The sequence below is a fragment of the Anomaloglossus baeobatrachus genome, chromosome 9 (assembly GCF_048569485.1).
Source record: "Anomaloglossus baeobatrachus isolate aAnoBae1 chromosome 9, aAnoBae1.hap1, whole genome shotgun sequence".
Classification (NCBI taxonomy): domain Eukaryota; kingdom Metazoa; phylum Chordata; class Amphibia; order Anura; family Aromobatidae; genus Anomaloglossus; species Anomaloglossus baeobatrachus.
The window spans coordinates 50002826-50027079 of NC_134361.1; the positions used below are offsets into that span (position 1 = coordinate 50002826).

Sequence of the window (24254 nt, forward strand, 5' to 3'; positions counted from 1 at the left end):
CCCCCTGAAAATAAGACTTTTTTTTTACACCGAAAAAGGCACTAAGACAGTGTCTTATTTTTGGGGTAACAGGGTATATATAAAAATAATTTTTTTGTGGGACAATCTGTGGTTATTGGTAGTAGGTACCATCCATTTTGGCCCATCATGTTCGGACATTACACAGACGAGATACCCAATAAGCTAACAATTTTCCTGTATTTTGGAGATCATGGAGGTAATCAACATTAATTTTTTATTTTAGTTAAAAAAAAAAACAAAACTCTCAACATGTTCATATTAGTCTCCACTTCCTCCCCCCTTAGGGGACACAAGTGACTGCTTATATAATACTGCAGTATAGCTGTCACATTGCTGCAGATTCAACCAGCCCCCTCCAAATTTATCACTGACATTTCTATTTTCCATCTGGAGAGCCCCTGTAATTCCCACCTGCACCACTAGAGGGAGCCAGCTGCCTGCTATGAACAAATTTAATGCTCAGCAGTTGCTCCCTCTAGTGGTGACTGCAGGAAAGCCGCATGATGTATCCTAAATGTATGAAGAGGTTTTGAGCAATGGATAAAAAAAAAAAACAAAAAAAAAAACCACACTACACAGTCAGAAAAAAAGCGCACAACGCAATGTACATTTCTCCATTTACTGAGAGGTTGTCAAGCAGGAAATCATAGTGTGACGTTCCACAAAACAGTCTCTTCTACACAATGCAACTAAATCCACTTTATAGAACCACACAAATATTGTGCACAGTCGTCGTTTGTGATTACTAGGCCGGGGTCCTTGTGGCGGGTGGGGGGGGAAGGGAATCCAGTGACTTCATCTCAATAGATCTATGTATATACAGATATTCACACATTTAACCGCTTCAAGTCCACGACGTTAAAAACTTGCAGATGAAAAAACAAAACAATCTCTGCTTTGGAAGTAGAAAAAAAAAAAATACAAAAATGTTTCGAGTCCTCTGAATGGGCAAAGAACAGAAAACCATAGAAAATGTTAAGACCGTCTAAGTCACAGCGTGATCTTCAGGAACGGACCGGGCAGCGCCACGTCTGCACATGTCGGAGGTTGTGGTTGCATTTTTTGGGCTAAAATTAAAAAAAAAAAAAGAGATTCAGCAGCTGCTAAAATACACAAAAGTAATATACCGAACAGCCACTAAGGCTATGTGCGCACGGTGCGTTTTTTCACGTTTTTCGGGTGCGTTTTTGGGCTCAAAACTGCATGACTTCATTTTTGTTGTCCGCAAACAACTTTTTTTTTGTTGCGTTTTTGAGCTGAAAAGAAAAAAAAACGGTCATGTCAATGCTTTTCTGCGTTTTCCACCCATGCAATGCATTGGACAAACGCATCAAAACGCGTGCGTTTTTTGCCATGGGTGCGTTTTTTGCCACAAAAACGCAGCGTCCAAAAAAAAAAAAAAAAAACGCAGTGTGCGCACATAGGCCAGTGCTTGTCTAACATCACGTGTCAAAGAGTGGAGCAAAAACATTCACAGCACCCCAGAGCAGCGACCACGGCAGTAGTCCACGGCCACCAGAGCAGAGCCCGGCCAGCCTCCCCGGCACCATGGCGCGCACACAATGTCAGTAGAGGTGACGGGAAGTTCCCAATGCTCTGATCTGGCGGTCATGGACGGCTGCACCAGGGTCGAGAAGCTTTTTCACACACCTCTATTCGCCATGTATCCAAGCCATTCTCCCTTAAAGTGACCTGCGGCCATTTAAACGTCTATGTTTGTTAGATACTTGTACCCATTATATGATCATGTCCTTGAAAACAGACATGTTGGATTTGCAGGTCAAAAACGTATTTTTTTTTCTATTTTACACCAAAAAACAAATTGCCACACCAATGGTAGAAAAAATGGATGAAATTCCGATCCAATATCCTGATGACAACACACTGACGTCTAAATGGAGCCAGAGCCTGAGCCGCCCGCAGTGGGAATGACACGGTCACCATCTCATCAGGAGCGATGTATGATCACAAGCACTGGCTCTGTCGCGGGTATTAGTAAACGCTTTATTTAAAGGGATTGTCCAGTCATAGAAAAGTCTCCAGCCGCCTGTGTAGTCATGAGTTCCCTGTGTGGGTGGGTGGTCTCGTGGCTATACCTGTGGTCACAGGCCAATTAGTCTCATCTGGCTTCGCTCAACAGCAGCTCAGGAGACCAGTTGGCTCGTGACCGCAGGTATGGAAGTCACCTAAAAGCATGAGCACCCCCTGTACGGGGAAATAGGGGGGACTAGTCACAGTGCACAAATCACACAGTCATGATTCAGCAGTCTGTAGTCACAAAGTAGCTGCAGACAATTATTCTGAGACCGGACGACCCTTTTAGATATATTGTTGGGTATTTTAAAGTGGCTGAAAAAAGAAAAAAAAAACTAAATTAGGAGGAAATAGAAGTGACCCATCGATCACCTGGCGTGGTGCCGGACTGGTCTAGTCTCTGGTTATGCACCTTGGCCAGATCTTCAAATTATATTTTTACTGAAACCACCAGAGTATACAGAAAAATATACTTTACTATGCTCAAGCAGTCAGTGGTTTGGGCACCATGATAAGATCCCTTTAAAGTTGGCCTTACACATTCGATGGCCGACATCTGGCCGACATCACCATGCACAGGAACATGGGCCAGTGTATATGTGATCCCAGAGGAGATCAGCTCCACAGAGAACACAAGGATCAGGCATGCCAACTCAACATGTCCGATCCTAACCTCCTCCATCATCATCATCACAGTGTCTTTTAGTGTGACCACACGAAATCCCAATCCCACCATAACTACTCTCCAAGCCCGGATATTGTGCACAGAGGCAGGTATACGGTCCGGGCAGCCCTGTGCACACGGTCCATCAGGAAGATTTGGGTGAAAATATACTTTCTTCTTAAATTATTGTCTCCCCTTGACATGTGTAGACGGAGCTGGAACAGCAATAGTGCAAAAATGTCCAATGACACGAATAGAGATTTTTTTGTTTTTGTCCTTCTGAAACCGAGCGGCTCAGAATGGTGAGATAAATTCATTGTCTACAACAAGCAACAAACACAAGAACTGCGGAAAAGAGTCAGAACCGAAGATCCGGAACGTAAACTACAGCAAAAACACAAAATGGGTCCTCAGATCCTGGAGACGGGAAAGGGTCTCCCTGTTTATTTCCCACCGCCCCCTCTAAAATATTTCGGTCCAGCCCGCTGGACCAGTCTGAACAGAAGAAAGAAAAAGAAAAAGTTCCTCGTCTTTGGGGTGATTTAATAGCATCCTTCTTTCCACGAGTCGTCATTGTCCAGAGGATTCGTCCGTGAAGAGAGGGATCTGCAGAAAAGAGAAGGAAGGAGTCAGGGTTTTAGAGGATAATATATATGTGTCAATATGGCACATGACTTATTTCTTCCAAAGACAATACTAAGGACCAGGGGGCATTCACTGCGAGTGGAAGAAAAGCGATTCTGATAGTTAAATAGGAAAGGGTTCTTTACAGTTAGAGCGGTCAGACTGTGGAATACCGACCACAAGAGGTAGTAACGACAGATACTATAACAGCTTTTATATCAGGGCTTTCCTCAGTACACACAACATTGTCGGTTATATATGACAAAATGTATCATTGGTGGAGGAGGGATGAACTAGATGGACCGAGGGCTTTTTTTCCACCTATGTAACCATCTGTTTTTGGGATTGTGATGTCCAATATCTGATTTTTCCAGCAGTTGAAACACTACAAGTCCCAGCATGCCCTGGCGAGTTGGTAGGTTTGCAACAGGCCACAGATTAGGAAGTGCTGGTTGTATAAGACCAAAACAGACCATCACTTAATGATGTTGGTCCATACCCTCAAGAGGCCAACAGTTATTCATTCTCTGTGTGTCCACCGCCATTAACTTGAGAGCGGCGGCAGCTATAGGCATAGAAGTGGTGTCTACGTATAGTAAAGTAGCCATGCGCTACGCAATGAAACCACCTATAGCGCCACCTGGTGGAAAACAACGGCATTAGCATTTTTATCTCAAAAAGAAACGAGATAGAGAAAAAAAGTGAATTACAAAGTTGTAGGGCATCATCAATTCAATACGGAGCGACACCTTGCATACAGAAATACTATGATTAGAACATGTAAACCTCACAAGGCTGTGGACGTGAAGCGATACCTCATGGAGACCTTCCTACAAGTCATTGGGTATGGTGGCTGTGTGGAGTGGCCTCCACGCTCACTTGACCCCATAGGACTTCTTTCTGTGAGGTCACATCAAACAGCAGGTGTATGCGACCCCTCCACCAACATTGCAGGACCTACGACGACGTATCACAGATGCTTGTGCAAACGTGTCACCTACCATATTGCACAACGTGCAGCAAGATACAGCATGCTGTGCAGAGCCCAGATGTGCATTGCAGCCGACGATAACCACTATGAGCATCAAAGTTATATGAGCGCCATATGTGTGACCATCATTCAATGTTTCCGGGGGGGGGGGTCATGGGTTTCATATCATAGCATTTCTGTATGCAAGGTGTCGATTCATATTGAATTGATGATGACCTACAACTTTGTAATTCACTTTTTTTCTCTAGCTCGTTCCGTTTGAGTTAAAAATGTTAACTCCGTTGTTTTCCACCAGGTGGCGCTATAGGTGGTTTCATTGCTTAGTGCATGGCTACTTTACTATACCTAGACACCACTTCTAAGCCTATAGCTGCCGCCGTTCTCAAGTTAATGGCGGTGGACACACTGTATATAAACACATACATATACCTCTTTTCTTTGTCGCTCCATTGGGAGACCCAGACAATTGGGGTGTATAGCTTCTGCCTCCGGAGGCCACACAAAGTATTACACTTTAAAAAGTGTAACCCCTCCCCTCTGCCTATACACCCTCCCGTGCATCACGGGCTCCTCAGTTTTATGCTTTGTGTGGAAGGAGGCACACATCCACTCATGCATTCTCATATTAGTTATGTCGGTTGGAAGAAAAGAGGGCCCCCACGGGGCCCCCGGCATGTTCCCTTCTCACCCCACTACGTCGGCGGTGTTGTTAAGGTTGAAGTACCCATTGCGGGTACAGAGGCTGGAGCCACATGCCGTCTCCTTCACCATCCCTTAAGCGGCTCTGGGAGAAGTGGGATCCTAAGCGGTCATCCATTTACTGGGACCGTGCTCCATCCGCAGCCCCTGTGGGAACCTGCCGGACCGGAGCCTCTTCAACCTCAGGGACCGGGCCCTGCAACTCAAAGGTACTCTGTGTCCCCATTGGGGACTGTGCAGGGAGCGCACCTTCTTCCCGGAAGCCGCGGCGGCTGCTGAATTCAGGAGGCCGGTGGACTTCCGCGCCGACCGTGCTTGCTTGTCGGGCGCGGTCTCAAATTTAGTCCCCGGCTTCATCGCGGCCTAGTCGCAAAAATCCCATCCCCGGGCCTGCCTGTCAGGGGTAAGGGCAGGATTACCGACCTGACGTCGGATGTGAGGGCTGGAGCATCCTGCATGTTTCCTCCCCCCTCACTGATCACTGTGGGGACCCCAGATTCCCGCACTTTCCTGGCGCCGCCCACGGCTCCACTCCTCCCCTGAGAGCTCCGGCAGCCATTTTTTGGAATTCTGCCGGTGGAGGATTCTCAGTGAACAGCTCTGCAGCTCCGGGGGATCCAAGGCAGGGAATCTGGAGGACACACTCCGCTCGTTAGCAGTCGGTAAGCCACACCGGTCACCCGGTGCTGGTCCCCCTAGGGTGCCGGATTAGATACGTATATATCTATATCTATCTGTTTGGTGGGCTGTATACCCCTTTCCCATATACCCTCAGTGATCACTCTCCTAGGAGACAACAGCATGTCGTCCACAAGGAGCAAAGCTGCTAAGGCACAGAGTTTTTTTGCGGCCTGTACCTCTTGTGGGGCTAGGTTACCTGCGGGTTCCACCTACCCTCACTGTGAGCAATGCTCGACCCCTGTTTCGCTTGCTCAGCCGGAGCCTCGGACACTGGTGGGCCCCTCGGCTCATGTAGATCCCCCTGCTCCCCCTGACCAGGCTGCAGGGACAGAGTTCGCCTCTTTTGCTGAGAAACTCTCTGAGTCACTTTCACAATCCATGGCTCAGTCTATGGACAAATGGTCTGCCAAGCTGCTAGAGGCTTTGCAGTCCAGACCGGACCTTTCACAGGCCCCGGCCCCTGTGGGCTCGTCGCCTCCAGGCCCCTCGCGGTCCGCGCCACAGCGCGCTCATAGGATGGCCCCTCGGTCTCAGGCGGAGGACTCCTGCCCGGACCGTAGTCCTAGACCGGCTAAGCGGCCTCGCTGGGACTCTTCCCCGACTTCCTCTCGCTGCTCGGGATCCCAGCTTGGGGACTCTCTGGAGGACGAGGCGGACGTCGCAGCTCAGGGCTCTGACCCTGATGTCGCCCTTAACCTTGATACACCTGAGGGGGACGCCTTAGTAAATGATCTTATCTCGTCCATCAACCAGGTGTTAGATCTCTCTCCCCCGCCGCCACCTGTAGAGGAGTCGGCGTCTCAGCAGGAGAAACACCAGTTTCGGTTCCCCAAACGTACACGCAATACGTTTTTTGATCACTAACTTCAGGGACGCTGTCCAGAAGCCCAGAGCGGTCCCGGACAAGCGCTTTACTAAGCGCCTCACTGACACGCGTTACCCCTTCCCCTCTGAAGTCGTTAAGGGTTGGGCTCAATGTCCCAAGGTGGATCCTCCAGTCTCTAGATTGGCGGCTAGATCCGTGGTGTCGGTTGCAGATGGCTCATCGCTAAAGGATGCCACTGACAGACAGATTGAACTCCTGGTGAAGTCCATCTATGAGGCCACGGGCGCGTCTTTCGCCCCGGCCTTTGCAGCCGTGTGGGCACTCCAAGCTATCTCAGCTTGTCTAACCGAGATTAATGCTGTCACACGTAATTCTGCTCCGCAAGTTGCGGCTTTGACCTCTCAGGCGTCAGCCTTTTCATCCTACGCCATGAACGCCGTCCTGGACTCTGCTAGCCGTACAGCTGTAGCGTCCGCTAACTCTGTGGCAGTCCGCAGGGCCATGTGGCTGCGCGAATGGAAGGCAGATTCGGCTTCCAAGAGGTTCTTAACCGGTTTGCCGTTTTCTGGCGACCGTTTGTTTGGCGAACTATTGGATGAGATTATTAAGGAGTCCAAGGGAAAGGATTCCTCCTTACCCCAGGCCAAACCTAAGAGACCTCAACAGAGAAAGGTTCAATCGAGATTTCGGTCCTTTCGTCCCTCCGCCAAGTCCCAATCCTCTTCGTCCAACAGGCCGGAGAAAGGCCAGAGGAACTCCTATGTGTGGCGATCCAAGTCTCGCCCACAAAAGGCCGCAGGAGGCACTGCCTCCAAGACGGCTTCCTCATGACTCGCGGCCTCCCCTGACCGCATCCTCGGTCGGTGGCAGGCTCTCCCGCTTTGGCGACGCCTGGTGGCCACATGTTCAAGACCGATGGGTGAGAGACATTCTGTCTCATGGTTACAGGATAGAGTTCAGCTCTCGTCCTGCGGCTCGCTTCTTCAGAACCTCTCCGCCCCCCGCTCAGGCCGACGCACTTTTTCAGGCAGTAGCCGCTCTAAAGATGGAAGGAGTTGTGATCCCCGTTCCCCTTCAGGAACGTGGTCGCGGATTTTACTCCAACTTGTTCGTGGTGCCAAAAAAGGACGGGTCATTCCGTCCCGTTCTGGACCTCAAGCTACTCAGACATGTGAGAACCAGACTGTTCCGGATGGAATCTCTCCGCTCGGTCATCGCCTCAATGTCACAAGGAGACTTCCTAGCTTCGATCGACATCAAGGATGCTTATCTCCATGTGCCGATCGCACCCGAACATCAACGTTTCCTGCGTTTCGCCATCGGGGACGAACACCTCCAGTTCGTGGCATTGCCTTTCGGCTTGGCGACAGCACCACGGGTTTTCACCAAAGTCATGGCATCCGTTGTGGCGGTCCTGCATTCTCAGGGCCACTCGGTGATTCCCTACTTGGACGATCTCCTAGTCAGGGCCCCGTCTCGGGTGGCGTGTCAACAAAGTCTGTCGCTCTGGCGACTCTCCAGCGGTTCGGGTGGATCATCAACTTCCCGAAATCCAAGTTGACACCGACCCAATCACTGACGTACCTTGGGATGTAGTTTCATACCCAGCAAGCGTTAGTCAAGCTTCCGAGCGACAAAAAGCTTTCTCTGCAGACAGGGGTGCAATCCCTTCTTCGGAGTCAGTCACACCCCTTAAGGCGCCTCATGCACTTCCTGGGGAAGATGGTGGCAGCGATGGAGGCAGTCCCGTTTGCGCAATTCCATCTGCGGCCACTCCAATGGGACATTCTCCGCAAATGGGACAGGAGGTCGGCTTCCCTCGACAGGAACGTCTCTCTTTCCCTTGCAACCAAGACGTCACTTCAATGGTGGCTCCTTCCCAACTCTGTCGCGGGGAAAATCCTTCCTACCCCCAGCCTGGGCTGTGGTCACCACGGACGCGAGCCTGTCAGGGTGGGGGGCGGTTTTTCTCCACCACAGGGCTCAGGGAACCTGGACTCCGATAGAGTCATCCCTTCAGATCAATATTCTGGAGATGAAGGGAATTTTGTTACTTACCGTAAATTCCTTTTCTTCTAGCTCTTATTGGGAGACCCAGACGATTGGGTGTATAGCACTGCCTCCGGAGGCCACACAAAGCAATTACACTAAAAAGTGTAAGGCCCCTCCCCTTCTGGCTATACACCCCCAGTGGGATCACTGGCTCACCAGTTTTAGTGCAAAAGCAAGAAGGAGGAAAGCCAATAACTGGTTTAAACAAATTCACTCCGAGTAACATCGGAGAACTGAAAACCGTTCAACATGAACAACATGTGTACCCGCAAACAAACCAACAATCCCGAAGGACAACAGGGCGGGTGCTGGGTCTCCCAATAAGAGCTAGAAGAAAAGGAATTTACGGTAAGTAACAAAATTCCCTTCTTCGGCGCTCTATTGGGAGACCCAGACGATTGGGACGTCCAAAAGCTGTCCCTGGGTGGGTAAAGAAATACCTTATGTTAGAGCTGCGAAGACAGCCCTCCCCTACGGGGAGGCAACTGCCGCCTGCAGGACTCTTCTACCTAGGCTGGCGTCCGCCGAAGCATAGGTATGCACCTGATAATGTTTGGTGAAAGTGTGCAGACTCGACCAGGTAGCTGCCTGGCACACCTGTTGAGCCGTAGCCTGGTGTCGCAATGCCCAGGACGCACCCACGGCTCTGGTAGAATGGGCCTTCAGCCCTGATGGAACCGGAAGCCCAGCAGAACGGTAGGCTTCAAGAATTGGTTCTTTGATCCATCGAGCCAGGGTGGCCTTAGAAGCCTGCGACCCTTTGCGCTGACCAGCGACAAGGACAAAGAGTGCATCCGAACGGCGCAAGGGCGCCGTGCGGGAAATGTAGATTCTGAGTGCTCTCACCAGATCTAACAAATGTAAATCCTTCTCATACCGATGAACTGCATGAGGACAAAACGAAGGCAAAAAGATATCCTGATTAAGATGAAAAGAGGATACCACCTTCGGGAGAAACTCCTGAATGGGGCGCAGCACTACCTTGTCCTGGTGGAAGACCAGGAAGGGAGCCTTGGAAGACAACGCTGCTAGCTCAGACACTCTCCGAAGAGATGTGATCGCTACCAGAAAAGCCACTTTCTGTGAAAGTCTAGAAAGTGAAACCTCCTTCAGAGGCTCGAAGGGCGGCTTCTGGAGGGCAACTAGTACCCTGTTCAGATCCCATGGATCTAACGGCCGCTTGTACGGGGGAACTATATGGCAAACCCCCTGTAGGAACGTGCGCACCTTAGAAAGTCGTGCTAGACGCTTCTGAAAAAAGACGGATAGCGCCGAGACTTGCCCTTTAAGGGAGCCGAGCGACAAACCTTTTTCTAACCCAGATTGGAGGAAAGAAAGAAGGGTAGGTAATGCAAATGGCCAGGGGGACACTCCCTGAGCAGAGCACCAGGATAAGAATATCCTCCACGTTCTGTGGTAGATCTTAGCAGACGTGGGCTTCCTAGCCTGTCTCATGGTGGCAACGACCCCTTGGGATAAGCCTGAAGACGCTAGGATCCAGGACTCAATGGCCACGCAGTCAGGTTGAGGGCCGCAGAATTCCGATGGAAAAACGGCCCTTGGAACAGTAAGTCTGGTCGGTCTGGTAGTGCCCACGGTTGGCCGACCGTGAGATGCCACAGATCCGGATACCACGCCCTCCTCGGCCAGTCTGGAGCGACGAGTATGACGCGGCTGCAGTCGGATCTGATCTTGCGTAGCACTCTGGGCAAGAGTGCCAGAGGTGGAAACACATAAGGGAGCCGGAACTGCGACCAATCTTGCACTAGGGCGTCTGCTGCTAGAGCTCTTTGATCGCGAGACCGTGCCATGAATGTTGGGACCTTGTTGTTGTGCCGGGACGCCATTAGGTCGACGTCCGGCCTTCCCCATCGGCGACAGATTTCCTGAAACACGTCCGGGTGAAGGGACCATTCCCCTGCGTCCATGCCCTGGCGACTGAGGAAGTCTGCTTCCCAGTTTTCTACGCCGGGGATGTGAACTGCGGATATGGTGGAGGCCGTGGCTTCCACCCACATCATAATGCGCCGGACTTCCTGGAAGGCTTGCCGACTGCGAGTCCCTCCTTGGTGATTGATGTATGCCACCGCTGTGGAGTTGTCCGATTGAATTCGGATCTGCTTCCCTTCCAGCCACTGCTGGAAGGCTAGTAGGGCAAGAAACACTGCTCTGATGTCCAGAACATTGATCTGAAGGGTGGACTCCTGCTGAGTCCACGTACCCTGAGCCCTGTGGTGAAGAAACACTGCTCCCCACCCTGACAGACTCGCGTCTGTCGTGACCACCGCCCAGGACGGTGGTAGGAAGGATCTTCCCTGTGATAATGAGGTGGACAGGAGCCACCACTGCAGAGAGTCCTTGGCCGTCTGGGAAAGGAAGACTTTCCTGTCCAGGGATGTCGACTTCCCGTCCCATTGGCGGAGAATGTCCCATTGAAGTGGACGCAGATGAAACTGCGCAAACGGAACCGCCTCTATTGCCGCCACCATCTTCCCGAGGAAGTGCATGAGGCGTCTTAAGGAGTGCGACTGACCTTGAAGGAGAGCCTGCACCCCTGTCTGTAGTGACCGCTGCTTGCTCAGCGGAAGCTTCACTATCGCTGAGAGAGTATGAAACTCCATGCCAAGATACGTTAGTGATTGGGTCGGTGACAGATTTGACTTTGGGAAGTTGATGATCCACCCGAACGCCTGGAGAGTCTCCAGTGCAAAATTCAGGCTGAGTTGGCATGCCTCCTGAGAGGGTGCCTTGACTAGTAGATCGTCCAAGTAAGGGATCACAGAGTGTCCGTGAGAGTGCAAGACTGCTACCACTGCTGCCATGATCTTGGTGAACACCCGGGGGGCTGTCGCCAGACCAAATGGCAGAGCCACGAACTGAAGATGTTCGTCTCCTATGACGAAGCGCAGAAAGCGTTGGTGTTCCGTAGCAATCGGCACGTGGAGATAAGCATCTTTGATGTCTATTGATGCTAGGAAATCTCCTTGGGACATTGAGGCAATGACTGAGCGGAGGGATTCCATCCGGAACCGCCTGGCGTTCACATGCTTGTTGAGCAGTTTTAGGTCCAGAACAGGACGGAAGGAGCCGTCCTTTTTTGGAACCACAAAGAGATTGGAGTAAAATCCTCGCCCCCCGTTCTAGAGGGGGGACAGGGATCACGACTCCTTCTGCTCTTAGAGAGTCCACCGCCTGCAGCAGGGCATCTGCTCGGTTGGGGTGTGGGGAGGTTCTGAAGAACCGAAGTGGAGGCCGAGAACTGAACTCGATTCTGTACCCGCGAGACAAAATGTCTGTTACCCACCGGTCTTTGACCTGAGACAGCCAAATGTCGCAAAAGCGGGAGAGCCTGCCACCGACCGAGGATGCGGAGGGAGGAGGCCGAAAGTCATGAGGTAGCCGCCTTGGAAGCGGTTCCTCCATTTGCTTTCCTGGGGCGTGAGTGAGCCCGCCAGGAATCTGAGCTCCCTTGTCCTTTCTGAGTCCCTTTGGACGAGGAGAATTGGGGCTTGCCCGAGCCTCGAAAGGACCGAAACCTCGACTGCCACTTTTTCTGTTGAGGTTTACTTGCTCTGGGCTGTGGTAAGGAAGAGTCCTTACCCTTGGACTGTTTTATGATTTCAGCCAATGGCTCACCAAACAGTCTGTCTCTAGATAATGGCAAGCTGGTTAAGCATTTTTTGGAACCAGCATCTGCTTTCCAGTCCTTTAACCATAAGGCTCTGCGCAAAACCACAGAATTGGCGGCCGCCATAGAGGTACGGCTCGTAGATTCTAGGACAGCATTGATAGCATAAGTCGCAAACGCAGACATTTGCGAAGTTAGGGACGCCACCTGCGGTACTGCTGGATGCATGATAGCATCCACCTGTGCCAGACCAGCTGAAATAGCTTGGAGTGCCCACACGGCCGCGAATGCTGGAGCAAACGACGCGCCGATAGCTTCATAGACAGATTTCAACCAAAGGTCCATCTGTCTGTCGTTGGCATCTTTAAGTGAAGCGCCATCCTCTACTGCGACTATAGATCTAGCCGCAAGCTTGGAAATTGGGGGATCCACCTTTGGACACTGGGTCCAGCGTTTGGCCACTTCAGAGGGAAAAGGATAACGGGTATCCTTAGAACGTTTAGAGAAACGCTTGTCTGGATGAGCGTCGTGCTTCTGGATTGATTCTCTGAAGTCAGAGTGGTCCAAAAAAGCACTTAATTTACGCTTGGGATATAGGAAATGGAACTTCTCCTGCTGTGCAGCTGCCTCCTCTGCAGAAGGGGCTGGGGGAGAAATATCCAACAGTCTATTAATCGCCGATATAAGGTCATTAACCATGGCGTCACCATCAGGGGCATCCAGATTGAGAGGGGCCTCAGGATTAGAATCCTGATCACCGTCCTCAGTCTCATCACAGAGAGATTCTTCTCGCTGAGACCCTGAGCAGTGTGATGACGTGAAGGGTCTTTCCCAGCGAGCTCGCTTAGGCTGCCTGGGACTGTCATCTGAGTCAGAGACTTCAGCTTGTGATGCTTGAGACCCCCTTGAAGTACGGATTAGTTCCAACTGAGGGGGACCAGAGAGCATAGCCACAGCATTGTCCATGGTCTGAGGAACTGGCCTGGCCTGCAAGGTCTCCAGGATTTTTGTCATAGCCTCAGACATTTTATCAGCAAACACTGCAAAGTCTGTCCCCGTCACCGGGGCAGGGTTCACAGGCGTCTCTGCCTGGGCTACCACCACAATAGGCTCTGGCTGACGAAGTGCCACTGGGACTGAACATTGCACACAATGTGAGTCTTTGGAGCCTGCCGGTAGATCAGCCCCACATGCAGCACAAACAGTGCACACAGCCCGTGCCTTGGCAGCCTTGCGTTTTGCGGATGACATGTTGCTGCCTCCTCAGAGCAGTACAGGGTGTCCAGCCAAGAAGCGACCTACAGTGCAACTATATATATATATATATATATATATATATATATATGGTACCAAGACAAAAGTACACTATATATCACTGATGCACTAGTGGGGCCAGCACTACTGTGCAGCTTACCGCCCGCTTAGGAGCGGTGTGTGGACGCCAGAAATCCCTCTAGTCTGGGTCTCCCAGAGCCTGCTGCCTCTCCCTAGCCAGATCGCATGTGTAATGGCTGCCGGCGTCCTTGTGGAGAGGGGGGGCGGGCCCTGGGCGTACACCGACGAAGAGCGGGAAGTCTGCTTCCCCTTGTGCCTAGTGAGAGGGCTGGAGCATGTAAATAAAGCTCCAGCCCTCGGCGCTGCCTATTGAGCAGCGTCTCTCCCCTACCCTGATTGACAGGGTGGGGGCGGGAACGAAGCGGCGCTAGGCCGCAGAAGCCGGGGGCTAAAGTTAGAAGCGCCGCCGCCGTAAAAGCGCGGTCGGCGCAAAGCCCCCGGCGCACCACAAGTCGCAGCTGCGCCGCCGCTCCAGGAGCGGTCGGCGCAGTAGTTCCCAATACACAACGTCACTCAGCAAAGCTGCAGTGACCTAACCCCCAGCGTACAGCGCCACTGTCCCCGGCGCACTACAACGCTCAGCAAGCCCTGAGAGTGTCCGTGCCTGCCGGGGACACAGAGTACCTGACAGTTGCAGGGCCTTGTCCCTGAACGGCACTCCCGCTCCACATCCAGCAGGTTCTATGGGTCTGTGGATGGAGCCCGGCCCCAGGGCTTGGGGGCCGGCAAGATCCCACTTCCACAGAGCCCTCCAGGGGATGTGGAAGGAAAACAGCATGTGGGCTCCAGCCTCCGTACCAGCAATAGGTACCTCAACCTTACAAGCACCAACCGCGGGTGAGAAGGGAGCATGCTGGGGGCCCTATATGGGCCCTCTTTTCTTCCATCCGATAGAGCCAGCAGCTACTGCTGACTACAAACAGTGGAGCTATGCGTGGATGTCTGACCTCCTTCGCACAAAGCAGAAAACTGGTGAGCCAGTGATCCCACTGGGGGTGTATAGCCAGAAGGGGAGGGGCCTTACACTTTTTAGTGTAATTGCTTTGTGTGGCCTCCGGAGGCAGTGCTATACACCCAATCGTCTGGGTCTCCCAATAGAGCGCCGAAGGGCAGTGTATCTAGCCCTATTGGCTTTTCATCGGTGGCTGGAGGGCAGGCAGATCCGTATCCAGTCGGACAACGCCACTGCCGTCGCATACATCAACCACCAAGGCGGCACTCGCAGTCGTCAAGCCTTCCAGGAAGTCCGGCGGATTCTGCAGTGGGTGGAAGCCACAGCTTCCACCATCTCCGCAGTTCACATCCCGGGCGTAGAAAACTGGGAAGCAGATTTTCTCAGTCGTCAGGGCATGGACGCGGGGGAATGGTCTCTGCACCCAGAAGCGTTTCGAGAGATCTGTCGCCGCTGGGGAACGCCGGACGTCGATCTCATGGCGTCACGGCACAACAACAAAGTCCCGGCATTCATGGCACGGTCTCAGGATCACAGAGCTCTGGCGGCGGACGCGTTAGTTCAGGATTGGTCGCAGTTTCGACTGCCCTATGTGTTTCCTCCTCTGGCGATGCTGCCCAGAGTGTTACGCAAGATCAGGTCCGACTGCCGTCGCGCCATTCTCGTCGCTCCAGACTGGCCGAGGCGATCGTGGTACCCGGATCTGTGGCATCTCACGGTGGGTCAACCGTGGGCGCTTCCAGACTGCCCAGACTTGCTGTCACAAGGCCCGTTTTTCCACCTGAATTCTGTGGCCCTCAACCTGACTGTGTGGCCATTGAGTCCTGGCTCCTAGCGTCTTCAGGGTTATCTCAGGATGTCATTGCCACCATGAGACAAGCCAGGAAACCAGCGTCCGCCAAGATCTATTACAGGTCTTGGCAAATCTTCCTATCCTGGTGCGCTAATAACGGTTTTACTCCCTGGCCTTTTGCCTTACCCACTTTTCTTTCATTCCTTCAATCCGGAATGGACAAGGGTTTGTCTCTCGGCTCTCTCAAGGGACAAGTATCGGCGCTCTCCGTGTTTTTTCAAAAGCGCCTAGCCAGGCTTCCGCAGGTCCGCACGTTCCTGCAGGGAGTTTGCCACATAGTCCCACCTTACAAGCGTCCACTGGAACCCTGGGACCTTAACAGGGTCCTGACGGCTCTTCAGAAACCACCTTTTGAGCCGCTGCGGGATGTCTCTCTCTCTCTATCACGTCTTTCGCAGAAGGTGGCCTTCCTAGTGGCAGTCACATCACTTCGGAGAGTGTCTGAGCTAGCAGCGCTGTCATGCAAGGCCCCCTTCCTGGTGTTTCACCAGGATAAGGTGGTTCTGCGTCCGGTCCCGGAATTTCTCCCTAAGGTGGTATCCCCTTTTCATCTCAATCAGGATATCTCCTTGCCTTCATTTTGCCCTAATCCAATTCACCAGTGTGAAAAGGATTTGCACTCTTTGGATCTTGTGAGAGCACTCCGGCTCTACGTGTCTCGCACGGCGCCCCTGCGCCGTTCAGATGCGCTCTTAGTCCTTGTCGCTGGCCAGCGTAAGGGTTCGCAGGCTTCCAAGTCAACCTTGGCTCGGTGGATCGAGGAACCGATTCTCGAAGCCTACCGTTCTTCTGGGCTTCCGCTTCCTTCAGGGCTGAAAGCCCATTTTACCAGAGCAGTGGGTGCATCCTGGGCATTGCGGCACCGGGCTACGGCTCAGCATGTGTGTCAGGCAGCTACGTGGTCTAGTCTGCACACTTTCACGAAACACTATCAGGTGCATACCTATGCTTCGGCAGACGCCAGTCTAGGTAGGCGAGTCCTTCAGGCGGCGGTTGCCCACCTGTAAGAGGGGGCCGTTTTTTCGGCTCTTTTTATTGAGGTATTCTTTTACCCACCCAGGGACTGCTCTTGGACGTCCCAATTGTCTGGGTCTCCCAATGGAGCGACAAAGAAGAAGGGAATTTTGTTTACTTACCGTAAATTCCTTTTCTTCTAGCTCCTATTGGGAGACCCAGCACCCGCCCCTGTTCCCTTTGGGCTGGTTGTTTTTTTGTGTACACATGTTGTTCATGTTAAATTGTTCTTTTGGTTCATGGTTTGCAGTTCTCCGAACATCCTTCGGATTGCATTTACCCTAGACCAATTTATAAGTTTTCTCCTTCCTGCTTTTGCACCAAAACTGAGGAGCCCGTGATGCACGGGAGGGTGTATAGGCAGAGGGGAGGGGTTACACTTTTTAAAGTGTAATACTTTGTGTGGCCTCCGGAGGCAGAAGCTATACACCCAATTGTCTGGGTCTCCCAATAGGAGCTAGAAGAAAAGGAATTTACGGTAAGTAAACAAAATTCCCTTCTTCAATCGCCCATCAGATCTGCTGTGGTTTTGTTTGTGTCTCAGCTCAGTAGTTTGAGCACACTACCCTCCAAACATGGCCCCGACCCTGGACTCTCACCTCCTGGAAGGCTGCACCATCTTGCTTTTCGGAGCAGCGTTTCCTGAAGACGTCTGAGATTTTGCCCCTGAGTGTTTCATGGATGGCGGAAGGTTACTGGTTCTTGAAGCCCCGGGAATCACTGGAGCTAAACCGGGTGAAGACATCTTACGGATCCCGCCTGATCCATTATAACCAGAGGATTTCATTGGCTGCCTGGAGTTCATAAGGGAGCTTGTGCTTAAACCAGTTTTCATGGGCTGGCGGACGCCGGCTGGATGGCTGGAGCCCGAACTGTACCGCATCTTATTCTGGGGGACACCTGCAATGAGAAGAAACCTCAACATTCTAGAACACAAGGAAAAAATATGTACAAAAACCTAAAGCTGTGCATGGCAAACAACGTAATGCAGCGCCTGCAGGGGGCGTCTGGTCACCCCCTCCAGGGAAAGAAAAAGCGGTCACCCTGCATTTCTGGCGTGCTCAGCTTCTCAGAGCAGGTTTCTGTCCGATCCAGCGTCACATGGCTTTACTCTGGTCACCCCTTTGCTGTATAACCCATGTGAGGAACTATTCCTGGTGTCCAGCCACCAATCCTCAGGCACTTGGTGGCTCCACTAACCTGGGCTATGACATTGAGACCCTACAAAGAACTACAAAATGAAAATGCAAGACACCTTCAGGCACCAACAGCGCATTCTCTGCCGTCTCTTCTCCACCCTCAGTATTTAGAGAATTTCTCTTGATCTGCACCAATAAATCCAAGTTATCCTCTGGATAGGGGGGGTAACTTTGCAACCACTGGGTGGGGGGCGGGGGGAGGGAGGGTGTCACCAGCGATCCTGAGATCGTGGCTTTGAAATGCCGAGAATGGGATTTGCGGCCACATCTTGATTGGAGAAGACGTGCGCAAGCTCGACCTCGGCTGCATTGATAGTGTATGAGACTGAAGGAAAAAGTCCCATACTTTGCACCCCGATAGCCAATGAATGGAGCGGAGGCCGAACATGTGCATTTCTGTTCCATTTAAAACAGGTTATCCACTACTTATACATTGATGGCCTGTCCTTAGGATAGGTCAATGTCTGATCAGCCGGAGTCAGACACCCCGGCACCCCGCCGATCAGCTGTTCTCGGTCCCCGTGGCGGCAGCAGCAAGCAGCTGGAAATGCTTTGTATAGCAGCCGAGGCCGAGTACTGCACATCCGCCTCCCATTTAAATCAATAGGCAGCGGATGTGCAGCACCCGGCCGCTATCAGAAGAAGGGGCAGCTCAAAAACTGAGCATTTCCAGCTGCTGCCACTGGCACCAAGAACAGCTGATGGGCTGGACCCCGGACTATCAGACATTGATGACCTATCCTAAGAATTGGCCATCAATGTACAAGTAGTGGCCAACCCCTTTAATCCAATGGGTACCACTTTTAGGTTTACATGACCACGTCACCTTTGCCGGATTATTGAAAGTTCAGTATAATCCTGGCATAAAAACGGAGCAGATTGCAATTTTTGTTTTCCCCCATATGCAGCTGCAGAGCCCCATTCTCATCATTTCAGATCCCCAATGTCGAGATCACCGGTCAGACCACAGCGTTCAGCAACATTTTTCATTTTTCCTATCCTAAGGCGATAAGGAGGGTGGGACCTTTTAACCCCTTCACGACCGCGGGGCCGTAAAATTACGTCCTATTTTAACGTGACTTAACGACCAGGGACGTAATTTTACGGCCTAAACTTCATTTGATTGCCGTGGCCATAGCAACGGCTTTCAAATGATGTCCCCTGCTGTTTCTTACAGCAGGGGACCTTTGCTTGACCCCAGGGGGGGTGGCATCGCCACCCCCTATCGACGATCGATGTGATTGGCTGTTCAAATCTGAACCGCCAACCACATCGATCGCACTAATTTCAGCAAAAATTATGCCCGAATTAGTGCGATCCTGTGAGATCCAGCTATGAGATGCCGCAGCTGCAGCAGCATATCATAGGTGGACCTCAAACATGCCGCCCCCAGCCCCTGCAGCACTGATTGGAGCGATCGTGCTATGACGCGCAATCGCTCCAATCAGTGTGCAGTGGGGCAGTCTGATCTGCCGGTGGCCGCCCTCCCCAGGCCTGTGCTGGCCTGCGAGCCCTCCCCCAACATGTCTGCAGCGTGGAGTGGCTGGTACTTTTGGTACCACGCCACCGCTGCTGCTGCCGCCGCCGCCCTCTGATGTCTCCGCCGCTGCAGCTCTAATGGTAAGTATTCCGCTCCCTGCGCGCTCCCGTGAAGGCCCCTGCGCGCTCCCGTGAAGGCCCCTGCCCGTGCCCCCCCCCGATCTGCCCCCCCTACGCCCCGATCTGCCACCCACCGCTGCTGCTGAGGTCACCGCTGCTGCTGCAAAGTGAGTACTGTGCTCACTTTGCAGCCCGTGCGCGCTCCCGCGGTGCCCCTGCGCGCTGCCGTGATAGCCCCTGCCGTGCCCCCCCCCCCCCCGTGATCTGCTCCCCCCCAACCACCCCCCCCCCCCGACATCCCGATCCGCCCCCCCCCGCGATCTGACTGCCTCCCCCATTATTTCTATTCTGCTTCTGCAGCTCCCTCTCCGGTCTCCCCCTCTGCTCTCCCCCCTCCCCCCTCTGCTCTCACCCCCCCCCCTCTGCTCACCCCCCCCCCTCTGCTCTCACCCCCCCCCCTCTGCTCTCACCCCCCCCCCCTCTCCCCCTCTGCTCTCACCCCCCCCCCTCTCCCCCTCTGCTCTCACCCCCCCCCTCCCCCTCTGCTCTCACCCCCCCCCCCTCTCCCCCTCTGCTCTCCCCCGACGTCCTCTTACCTGTCTTCACCGGCCTGATCACATCTGCGTCCATCGCTGGGTCCTTCCTGGGCATTCTGCTGATCTGCCTGCTGCTCCTGTAAAGCTGTCCATCTCTCTGCCATCTGTTCCTCTGCAGCTCTTCTGGTCAGTGATCCTCCTGCTAGTCCTCTGGGTACTGTGAGTATAACTTTTTTTTTTTTTTTTCCGTATCCCCTGTCCATTTTTACACCTCATCCGTCCGTGCGTCCCGCCAAGCGCTGATCAGGGATGCAGATAACGGATCGGCATCCCTGCTCAATTTTTGGCGTGACTTTTTTTTCCGTATCCCCGACGCTTTTTGTATCGCATCCGTCCGTGCGTCCCGCCGAGCGCTGATCAGGGATGCAGATAACGGATCGGCATCCATGGTCAATTTTTGGCGTGACTTTTTTTTCCGTATTCACGACGCTTTTTGTATCGCATCCGTCCGTGCGTCCCGCCAAGCGCTGATCAGGGATGCACATAACGGATCGGCATCCATGGTCAATTTTTGGCGTGACTTTTTTCCGTATTTGCGACGCTTTTTGTATCGCATCCGTCCGTGCGTCCCGCCAAGCGCTGATCAGGGATGCACATAACGGATCGGCATCCATGGTCAATTTTTGGCGTGACTTTTTTTTTTACGTATCCCCGACGCTTTTTTTTATCGCATCAGACCGTGCGTCCTGCAGCGGCCGATCAGTGCACTGCGTCTGTGCGTTTGAAAAGTCAAATGGCGCTCCTTCTCTTCTGAGCCCCGCCATGCGCTCAAACAATTACTTTCCACCACATGTGAGGTGTCTGTGTACTCAGGAGAAATTGCACAATACGTTTTATGGTGCATTTTTTCCTGTTACCCTTGTGAAAAAAAAAGCTACCTAGTTGAAGCAACCGTTTTGTGGTAAAAAAAAAAATTTTTCTTTTCACGGCTCAACGCTATAAACTTCTGTGAAGCCCCCAGGTGTTCAAAGTGCTCACCAAACATCTAGAAAAATTATTTGAGGGCTCTAGTTTCCAAAATGGTGTCACTTGTGGGGGAGCTCCACTGTTTAGGCACCATAGGGGGTCTCCAAACGTGACATGGCGTCCGCTAATGATTCCCACCAATTTTGCTGTCAAATGGCGCTCCTTCTCTTCTGAGCCCCGCCATGCGCCCAAACAATTACTTTCCACCACATATGAGGTATCTGCGTACTCAGGAGAAAATGCACAATACATTTTATGGTGCATTTTTTCCTGTTACCCTTGTGAAAAAAAAAGCTACCTAGTTGAAGCAACCGTTTTGTGGTAAAAAAAAATTTTTTTCTTTTCACGGCTCAACGCTATAAACTTTTGTGAAGCCCCCAGGGGTTCAAAGTGCTCACCAAACATCTAGAAAAATTATTTGAGGCCTCTAGTTTCCAAAATGGGGTCACTTGTGGGGGAGCTCCATTGTTTAGGCACCTCAGGGGGTCTTCAAACCCGACATGGCGTCCGCTAATGAGTGCAGCTAATTTTGCGTTCAAAAATTCAAATGGCGCTCCTTCCCTTCCGAGCTCTGCCGTGCGCCCAAACAATTGATTTTTACCACATATGGGGTATCAGCGTACTCAGGAGAACATGCACAATAAATTGTATTGTGTACTTTCTCTTTTCTCCCTTGTAAAAATGAAAATTTTATGGCTAAAGTAACATTTTTGTGTTAAAAAGTAAAATTTTCATTTTTTCCTTCCACATTGCTTTGGTTCCTGTGAAACACCTAAAGGGTTAATAATCTTATTGGATGTGGTTTTGAGCAGTGTGAGGGGTGTAGTTTTTAGAATGGGGTCACTTTTGGGTATTTTCTGTCACCTAGGCCTCTCAAAGTCACTTCAAATGTGATGTGGTCCCTAAAAAAATTATTTTGTAAATTTTGTTGGAAAAATGAGAATTTGCTGATGACCTTTGACCCCTTCTAACTTCCTAACGGAAAAAAAATTTGTTTCGAAAATTGCGCTGATGTAAAGTAGACAAGTGGGAAATGTTATTTAGTAACTATTTTGTGTGACATATCTCTCAGATTTATGGGCATAAATTTTCAAAGTTTGAAATTTGCGAAATTTTCAAAATTTTCGCCAAATTTCCTAAATTTTCACAAATAAACGCAAAACATATCGGCCTAAATTTACCACTGACATGAAGTACAATATGTCACGAAAAAACAATCTCAGAATCGCCAGGGTCCGTTGAAGCGTTCCAGAGTTATAACCTGTCAAAGTGACACTGGTCAAAATTGCAAAAAATGGCCCGGTCATTAGGGTGTTTTAGTGGCCGGGGGTGAAGGGGTTAAGAATCTTCAGGAAAATGCCAGTCACGACTTGCTGCAGTAATTAGTCTCTTCCGCTAGTGACGCCTTAATGTATATAGTTGCCTTATGTACAGCACCTCTGTCCCCCTACATAACCCCATGCTCAGTACATACTGCTTGTGGACGGCTGGATCCGGGTTAGTCTTCCACTCGGCCCCTGGAGATCAGACTCCAAACTGCGGCTGCTTCTCACGGCTTCCAAGGAACGGAGACTTGTTTTTGCAAGATTGGGCATGCTGTGTCTCAGGTCATCTTAAAAAAAAGAAAAAAATTAAATAAATTAATTATTCATAAATTAAATGATATACAATTAAGGCAACAGTTCTAAACCACATGAAAGAACATCTTACTTTTTTTTTTTTTTCTTCCTTGTTCAAATGATTTTTATTAGGTTTTGTAGTTAACAAATCTTGAAATCATGCGTTAAAATTTAAGGACATATAGATATTAATAACAAGGTTAAGAAAATTCACATATTTTGACCCCCCAGTTTGTTAGTGTTGATACATCAAGCAGTATATTTTGTTGGTCAAAACAATTGCTTATGAATTAACTTTTTGCAAAACATAACTAAACAAATAAAATCATCATCTTACTTTCTTATCCCTACGGGGGCAGTATTAGGCTAGTTTCAGACTTGCGTTCAGCGCATTCTGTCACTATGGAGAATAGCGCAGTCCGTTAACGCACTGCGCTATTCTCCATAGACTTGTATGGACGACGCACTGTAACGCAAGTGTCTGCGTTGCATCCGCTGGACGACGCAGCGTCGTTATTTTGACGCTGCGTCGGGCGGATGGAACGCAGCATGTAACGTTTTTCTGCGCTTGGCGGAGTGTCAAAAAAACGCAACCTGCAGGAATCCGTTAGGCGTCCGTTGTTTTTATAATGGACGCCTATGGTGGCGGATTCCGTTAGAATGCGTCATTTGACGGATTCCGTTAGCGCAGCTGTCTTTACACAACTGCGCATGCCCAGATGTGTAAAGTCAAGGAAAAAAACTATAACGGATTGCGTTATTTTGTACGATCTGTAGCATGCGTTGTGTCACTATATGCAACGCATCCATTGCATGCGTCACACAACGCAATGCTACGGATCCCGTCCAACGCAAGTGTGAAACTAGCCTTTCCGCGGTGAAAACAAGCATCGGGTGTCTGGTATGGTCGGATGGAGCAAGAGTAAAACCATACACAGTGGAACCTTGGATTAAGAGTAACTTGGTTTGAGAGCGTTTTGCAAGACAGTAAAGCTTTTTACAAACTTGTAACTTGGTTTAAGAGCAATGATTTGCAAAAAGAGCAAATCCTCACCGTGCACACGTCCGGTTCTGTCCTTTCACCGCGCTCTGATCCGCTCTGGAGGTAGCTTTCTGTACATTTGTACTGTATATTGTACACAGTATACCACTGCACAGTACAGTATATACTATATAGCATGTCTATCAGTTTGCATTAGTGGATACAGTATTGTACTTTCTTTCTGATAACCAGTGCAGCACATTGCTTATACTGTACCTCCCGCACACCAAAGAAGGGAATTTTGTTTACCGTAAATTCCTTTTCTTCTAGCTCCTATTGGGAGACCCAGACAATTGGGTGTATAGCTTCTGCCTCCGGAGGCCACACAAAGTATTACACTTTAAAAAGTGTAACCCCTCCCCTCTGCCTATACACCCCCCCGCGCATCACGGGCTCCTCAGTTTTGGTGCAAAAGCAGGAAGGAGGATACTTCTAAATTGGTCTAAGGTAAATTCAATCCGAAGGATGTTCGGAGAACTGAAGACCATGAACCAAAAGAACAATTCAACATGAACAACATGTGTACACAAAAGAACAACAGCCCGAAGGGAACAGGGGCGGGTGCTGGGTCTCCCAATAGGAGCTAGAAGAAAAGGAATTTACGGTAAACAAAATTCCCTTCTTCTTTGTCGCTCCATTGGGAGACCCAGACAATTGGGACGTCCAAAAGCAGTCCCTGGGTGGGTAAAAGAATACCCTGAGAAAAAGAGCCAACAACGGCCCTCCTCTTACAGGTGGGCAACCGCCGCCTGAAGGACTAGCCTACCTAGACTGGCATCCGCCGAAGCATAGGCATGCACCTGATAGTGTTTCGTGAAAGTGTGCAGACTAGACCAGGTAGCTGCCTGACACACCTGCT

At 51.0% G+C, this 24254-nt stretch overlaps 1 protein-coding gene across 5 annotated transcripts in view; it reads right to left on the reverse strand.

Annotated features, from left to right (window-relative positions):
* Window positions 1–626: 626 nt before the first annotated feature.
* The window catches only part of LOC142251160 (SLAIN motif-containing protein-like), a 71737-nt gene continuing 48109 nt past the window's right edge, over window positions 627–24254 (reverse strand). For 4 of the 5 annotated variants that reach the window (XM_075323695.1, XM_075323694.1, XM_075323692.1 and 1 more), the window contains 3 exons: window positions 22209–22346; window positions 16974–17274; window positions 627–3325 (listed from right to left, as the gene is read on the reverse strand). In XM_075323695.1, coding sequence (XP_075179810.1) covers window positions 3262–3325; window positions 16974–17274; window positions 22209–22346 — 503 coding nt within the window. In that variant the 3' untranslated portion in view covers window positions 627–3261. The remainder of the gene's footprint in view (window positions 3326–16973; window positions 17275–22208; window positions 22347–24254) is intronic. The other variant, XR_012725290.1, reaches the window with a different exon arrangement.